Source organism: Sesamum indicum, unplaced genomic scaffold, assembly GCF_000512975.1.
Source record: "Sesamum indicum cultivar Zhongzhi No. 13 unplaced genomic scaffold, S_indicum_v1.0 scaffold00260, whole genome shotgun sequence".
NCBI lineage: Eukaryota > Viridiplantae > Streptophyta > Magnoliopsida > Lamiales > Pedaliaceae > Sesamum > Sesamum indicum.
Window position 1 is genome coordinate 54,349 of NW_011628154.1, and position 7,648 is coordinate 61,996.

The 7,648-nt window shown below is 42.2% G+C and overlaps 2 protein-coding genes across 2 annotated transcripts in view; both read left to right on the forward strand.

Annotated features, from left to right (window-relative positions):
• LOC110011434 (disease resistance RPP8-like protein 3) overlaps positions 1 to 962 on the forward strand; it is a 3,275-nt gene extending 2,313 nt beyond the window's left edge. The window contains 1 exon segment of the mRNA XM_020691506.1: positions 561 to 962. Within this exon segment, the coding sequence (XP_020547165.1) occupies positions 561 to 962 (402 nt within the window).
• Positions 963 to 4,087: 3,125 nt separating this feature from the next.
• Positions 4,088 to 7,193, forward strand: LOC110011435. The gene is made up of 4 exons (XM_020691507.1): positions 4,088 to 4,910; positions 5,162 to 5,277; positions 5,779 to 6,534; positions 6,717 to 7,193. The coding sequence occupies exons 1-4, from the start codon at positions 4,088 to 4,090 to the stop codon at positions 7,191 to 7,193; spliced, it is 2,172 nt and encodes a 723-aa protein (XP_020547166.1).
• Positions 7,194 to 7,648: the final 455 nt, after the last annotated feature.

Genomic DNA, 7,648 nt, shown 5'->3' on the forward strand with positions numbered 1-7,648 from the left:
CCAAAGGAATCGAAAAATTGAAGCTGTTGAAGCTATTGAGTCTCGAAAATAGTGGTGTGGAAGAATTGCCACCATCTATATGCAAGCTACCTTGTTTGCAGACATTGAATGTGAAAAATACAATTAGATTACCTAATTACATATACAAAATGAGGCACTTGAGGCATCTATTTTTGGGATTTCTTCATGAGAGCGTTGGAGGTGAAAAATTGAAATTGGAAGGGTTGAATGAGTTGGAGATGATAACTGGGTTCAATAGTTTGGTTGATGACATCACTCATCTTCTTAAATTGCCGAAGCTCCGAGTATTGGAAGGAAGAATTTTTTATGAAGAATGTTTGCCAATGATTGTTGATCACATCTTAAATCATCAAGAATAATTTCGCGACGTAAACCTTAATATTTACATGGGTGTTAATATGGATTCGGAAGATGGCTCAACTCTTTTCAAAAGGTTGGTGATGTGTCACTCACTACATTACTTGAGTATTGCATATTGTCGAGTGAGCAAATTACCAACTTATGAAGTTCAACTATATCAAAATGTGATAGAATTGCAGCTTGTGGATACAAGGATTGAGGAAGACCCAATGAAAATACTAGAGAAGCTTCCCATGTTAAGAGTTCTTGGCTTAAGGCGCAATCCATATGTGGGCAGAGAGATGGTTTGTGAGGCAACTGGATTTCCTAAACTCAGAGAGCTTTCCTTGAATGATTTGCGGAATTTAGTAGAGTGGAGAATGGAGAAAGGAGTAATGCCCAATCTCTCTCATCTAGTTATTGCAAAATTTAGTAAATTGAAGATGATTCCTGATGGATTGGAATTCATTAATACTCTAAAAACACTGATTATAATTATGCCAGAAGAGTTCGTGAAGAGGGTAGGAGAGGTGGATGGTGAAGGAGAAGATTATCACAAAATCAAACACATACCCTTTATTGACATTTATTCTTACGACTAACAATGGTGAGACAGTAGTAGTTACATTCCTCATCATCCTTTAATATTGTGTTCATGTGCTTTGGCCTCCATTGATTGTCAATTGATTCTTGTTATCTCTGTTTGAATCATACATGGCTTTTGAATCTGTTACATTTGTGTCTTTGGTTTTCCTTTTGATTTTTAGATCTCACCTTTTGTCGCTACTAGTAGGAATCACGTGCGTTGCACATGATACTTATAATCTTGACAAAATTTAGAAGTTTAATTTAGCAAAAATATAAAATACTTCATAAATGAATACATATTATTTTAAAATTTAATAAGCACTTTATTAATGAAAGGATTTTATTCATTAAGTTTAATGAATTTGAAATTTTAATAATTACTGTAAATATATTTGATGAGGATGCCACAAGGAGAGGGAGATTAGAATGTGGTGTTGCTGGTTGGTCGCATAGAAGATCACAGGTCAAGGGGGATAAAGAACATAAACAAGATCGCAGGGTGAGGTCATGAGATCGCATGTGACGCATTGTGGCTTGATGATGTCTCAAATCGGGCCCAGGGAACCCAGATCCGACCCGCAATACTCATCGACAGGTGTCCACTGAAGAAGCAGCTTACTCAGTGCAGGGGCGAGCGTGGAGCTGACACCTGTCCCGCCAGTAGGTCCCATCCTCCATTGTCTATAAATACTCCAAGTCCCCACTGAGAGAAGGTACACTGTTTCTCCACACTTATATTTTAGATCGCCGAATTTTACCTTCGATCTCAGCATCTGACTTAGGCATCGGAGTATCATCGTCGGGACGATCCCGACTAGCTTTGTGTTTTGTTTCCAGATAACAGATCCAAATCGGTGACGTGGGAGGTCGAGCTCATTGATCAAGGTCAAAACGTGATCCAGGCGGATCAGTTTGGCGCCGTCTGTGGGAACGATTTTGGAGATAAAACATAAACCCTAAAACATGAAAAGATTGGAAGGTGGTAGGCGGGCAAGTGAGGAGACCCCGAGGGCGGGGAATGAAAGGATAGTCCAACTTACACAAGGAGAATTACAACGAATGATGGAGGAGGCTAGTAGGAATGCCATCTTGGCATACGAAAGAAGAACACAACCTATTGAGAATGAAACGGCCAGACGAAGGATAGTACGTGAAAGAGAAACCGAGCGGGTTTCTGAAGGAATGAGTAGAAGAGCTCCCGAAAGGAGGCGTGCGGTCGCTCCTTCTGAAGTGGGGTCTAGTTCACAAATTGGATGGCGGAGACGGGAACCCGCGATCTCGAGAGCGGATGTTGATAATGTAGGTAGACAGATCCATCTGCTGGGGAATCAGATTGATGAATTGAAGCTGAGGGGAGAATTAGTCACTCAGAACAAGCACTCACTGTTCTGTAATAGGATTCTGAGTAAAGTTGTAAATGCAACTTTTAAAATGCCACATTTACAGAAGTATGACGGTTTGAAGAACCCGCAAGAGCATGTGTCCGCTTTTGATTTAGTGATGAATCTTTACGGACAAACGGAATCTATTAAAGCAAAACTGTTTGTGACAACCTTGACGGGGAAGGCGCAAGAGTGGTTTACAAGTTTGCCGGCGGGTAGTATTGAATCACACGAACAGTTGGTACAAAAATTCATTTTTTATTTTACGAGCAAAAGAAAACAAAAGAGGTCGCTCTATTCACCATCAGGCAGAAAGAAAATGAGACCATAAAAAATTTCATGGGGAGATTTAATAACGAGACTCTGGAGGTCCAAGATTTAAGAATTGACATGATGGTGAGCATCCTTATTCACGGGTTGAAAAAAGGACCTTTTGCCTCTGCTCTGGCAAGAGACCCGCCGACCAATGTTGAAAAATTGATGCGCTTGGCGCAAAAATATATTAACGAGGAGGAAATGAATGCGATGAAGGATGGAGAGTGGATGGGTAATGTAAGGACCCGCGAGCAGGATCATGGGAAAGATGGAAAGCAGGTAGATCGAGGTCAAGATCCTCCCTACCCACCGAAATATCACATATATACACCTTTGAATACAACCCGAACCAAGGCGCTATTGACTGTAGAAAAGTCTGATATACTGAAGTGGCCTCATCACACGGGGTTCACAGTAGCTAAGAAATTTTCTAGCAAGTATTGCAAATTTCATCGAGAGCGAGGACATGATACAGAAGAATGTTATCAGCTAAAAGATGAGATAGAGAGGTTAATTAGATAGGGTTATTTTAAGGAACTGGTGCTGAAATGTCGGGCAGACGACAATGTCATCAGAAGGAGTCGATCTAGGAGCCCCGATAGGAGGCAAGATAAAGGAAAAGGTGTGCTGAAAGGGGCTAATCCTGGAAATATTGCGCCTGTGAAAGGTGTAATTTAAACGATTGCAGGAGGACCAGAAGGGGGTGATTCTAGAAAATCCAGAAAGCGACAAAGCAGGAGTGACCAGAGAAGTCAGCTGATGGCAAACATTGAGCCGGAAGAAGAAATAACATTTGGGAACAAAGATAGGGCAGACAGAGTAGGACCGCAGAATGACCCGATGGTGGTCAAGTTAGACATTGCTCACTTCGTAGTGCATAAGGTTCTGATAGACAACGGAAGCTTGGCGGATATCATTTTGAAAGATGTGTTGGAGAAAATGGGACTGGAGAACGCTAGATTGGAACCGGTGCGGACTCCTTTGGTCGGGTTCGGGGGTAGCGAGATCGCATCCTTAGGTACCCTTGATTTGCCTGTTTCGATGGGAGATGAACCGCGAAGGAAAACCTTGATGTTCAAATTCCTAGTAGTGGATACCCCATTTGCATACAATGTAATCCTAGGAAGGCCGGCACTTAACTCCTTTCGAGCAGTAGTTTCCACTTATCATCTGAATATGAAATTCCCGACCAATGCAGGAGTGGGAGAAGTAATGTGTGATCAGGAAGAGGCAAGGAAATGTTATAATCTGTCCCTAAAAAGGGCGAAAATGCTAACAAGAGAAAGAGATTAGAGGTTTTTTAAGAAAGCGGTAGGGTACCTGACGAACATATTCAAAGAATACAGCCGATTGAAGGTCACAAAATAGTGGAAGTAATACCAGGTGACTCATCCAAAACCACCCGTATCGGGTCACAATTGGGCGAGCAGTTGGAAACCATGATGGTATCGTTGCTAAGAAAGAACGCTGATGTCTTCGCATGGAGCTCGTCTGATTTTGTGGGTGTGGCGCCAGAGTTGATTCTTCATCGGCTCAATGTAGACCCTACCATGCGACCTGTGCAACAAAAAAAGAGAAATTTCAGCATAGAGAAAAACCAGGTGATCAAAGACGAAGTGGAAAGGCTGTTGAACGCTGGGTACATTACCGAAGTCCAATATACAGATTGGTTATCCAACGTTGTTGTAGTTCCTAAACCAGGAGGGAAGTGGAGAGTTTGTATCGATTTCACGAACTTAAACAAGGCGTGCCCAAAGGATCCGTACCCACTTCCTCGAATTGATGCATTGGTGGACTCTACAGCAGGATATGAGCTATTCTCCATGATGGACGCTTATCAGGGCTACCATCAAATTTTCATGGCAGAAGAGGATCAGAGTAAGACTTCATTTGTTACTGAAAGGGGAATATATTGCTATAAGGTGATGCCCTTTGGGCTGAAGAATGCGGGGGCCACATACCAGTGGCTAGTGAATAAAATGTTTGAAGATCAGATTGGAAGAACTATGGAGGTTTATGTTGACGATATGCTGGTAAAGAGCTCGAGGTCGCAAGATCATATAGTTTATCTTGAACAAACTTTTGCGACGCTCAGGCAATTCAGAATGAAGTTGAATTCGATGAAACGCACCTTTGGAGTGACAGGGGAAAAATTCCTGGGGTACCTAGTCAGCGAGCAAGGTATTGAGATGAACCCTGAGAAGATAGAGGCAATACTGAAGCTAAAGTCGCCAACCACCATTAAAGAAGTCCAGAAACTTACCGGTAAGCTCGCATCCCTTAATCGTTTTATATCAAAATCCTCAGATAGAAATCTGCATTTCTTTAAAGTGTTGAGGAAAACCAAAAATTTTGAGATCTGCATTTCTTTAAAGTGTTGAGGAAAACCAAAAATTTTGAGTGGACTGACGAGTGTGAGCGAGCATTTTAAGACCTAAAAACATACTTGCCCTCACCACCGCTGCTCACGAATCCGAAAGGAAATGAGGTGTTGTATGTGTATCTGGCTGTTTCAGACAATGCGGTTAGTTCAGCCTTGGTCAGAGAAGAAGATGGGGTGCAGAGTCCGATATACTATGTGAGCAAGATGTTGCAAGGGGCGGAGAAAAGGTATGCACAGATTGAGAAACTGGTACTTGCGCTTATTGTAACGGCCCGTAAACTGCGACCTTACTTCCAAGGTCATCGCGACGTAACCAATCTGATTTCTATCTGCTCCGTAACCAATCATCTGCTCCGTAATGTATTGGAGCGACTAGAGGCCTCGGGTAGGCTTGTGAAGTGGGAAGGTGTACTGGGGGAATTTGATATTGAATACCAAGCCCGGACGGCATTGAAAGGATAAGTATTGGCTGATTTCATGGTCGAGCTCGTCGGCGAGCCTGAGACCGAGCCCGAGCTGGATAAATGGATGTTGCATGTGGACGGATCCTCTAATGCGGGAAATGGAGGAATTGGGATATTGATACAGGGTTAGGAAAACGTGGAGATCGAGGTCGCAACACGAGTCTCTTTTCCACTCACTAATAATGAAGCTGAATATGAAGCTCTTATCATGAGTTTGGAGCTGTCGCTAGAAGCGGGAGCGAAAGATTTAGAAGTGTTCACAGATTCGTAGCTTGTTGCTTTACAGATAGAGGGCACTTACAAGACCAAAGAAGAGAGCATGATATTATACCACACCAAAGCGAAATCCATAATGTCCAAATTTAACAAGTGCCAGGTGCACCAAATTCCAAGACATGAAAATGACAGAGCCAATTCATTATCGAAGTTTGGCGCTACTCTGTCGGTAATTAGAAATCGCAAGATTATTGTGATGATCAAAGAGACATCCGCGATCACTGAGAGTATTGACGTTAATGCAGTAAATGAAAAGCCGTCATGGAAGGATGAGATCGTCCAATATTTGAAAGAAGGAAGTTTACCTGCTGACCCCATTGGTGCGCGAAGATTGAAGGCAAGAGCAGCTCGTTTTACGTTGGTTGATGAACAATTATACAAAAGAACCATAGAAAGGCCTTTATTGAAATGTCTTGATCCGGAGAAAGCTGAATACATTATGAGGGAAATTAATGAAGGGAGTTGTGGAAATCACTCTAGGGGAAGGTCGCTAGCACAAAAAGTTATCAGACAAGGATATTTTTTGCCAACCCTAGTGGAAGACACGAAAGAGTTAGTCAAGAAGTGCGAGGCCTGTCAAAAATTTGCAGTACAGATTCACGCACCTGCGACCTATATGGAACCAGTTAAGATTGCTTGTCCCTTTGACCAATGGGGGATAGACATCTTAGGGCCTTTCCCCACTACGCGATCTCAGAAAAAACTCATTGTGGTAGCAGTTGTGGAGTATTTCTCCAAATGGGTAGAAGCAGAGGCTGTGGCTAAGGTGACGGAGGGGAACATGATCGAGTTCATATGAAAGAACATCATATGCCGATTTGAGGTCCCTAGAATTTTAATTTCAGATAATGGCACCCAATTTCAAGGGAAGAAGATTACGAGTTGGTGTAAAGAGCTAAAAATTCAGCAGAACTTTACCGTAGCGGACACCCGCAGTCGAATGGACAGGTCGAGGTCGCTAACAGGATCATCCTTCAGCATTTGAAGACAAGACTAGATTCCAAAAGATCATGGTTGGACGAATTACCTGGGGTTTTGTGGGCATTCCGGACTACTCCTAGATCATCAATAGGTGAAACACCTTTTTGCCTTGTATTTGGTACTGAAGCTCTTATTCCTGCAGAGATAGGCGAGGAATCACATCGGGTGACTATGTACAATCCAATGACCAATCACGAGGAGCGCTTGCTGGACTTGGAACTAAACGAGGAAAAAAAAAGGGAGGTCGCGTACGCAAAAATGCTACATCATAAAAGCTTGATGATGAGGAGTTACAACAAAAGATTGAGGCCCAGACAATTCCAAGTTGGAGATCTTGTTTTGAAGAAGGTGGAGGTGTCGAAGCACGTGGGAAAGCTGGACCCAGGCTGGGAAGGACCCTATAAAGTTACAGAAATCAAACGAAGAGACACCTATCGCCTCTAGGATATGGAGGGTCGAGATCTACCCAGACCGTGGAATATCCAAAACTTGAAGAAATTTTATGCGTAATTTTGAACCTGAAAAAGGTCATGTATCCATGTGAATAGAGATCATTTTTGTACCTGAGAAAGGTCTAGTTCGAGGCCGATGAAAGGTCATGTACATTGTATCTGAAAAAGATCGCTTGCATATCTAAATATCATGTTCTTTTTCCGCAACTTATTTTGTTAAGCATTTAGTTTATGTTTAATTCTGGAATCTGAAAAAGATCACAAGATCTGGAAAAGATCATTCAATCTGAAAAAAGATCGTAGAATCTGCAAAAGATCACAAGATTTGAGAAAGATCATTCGATCTGAAAAAGATCGTAGAATCTGCAAAAGATCACAAGATCTGAGAAAGATCATTCGATCTGGAAAAGATCGTAGGACCTGTAAATGATCATTCGATCTATAAAA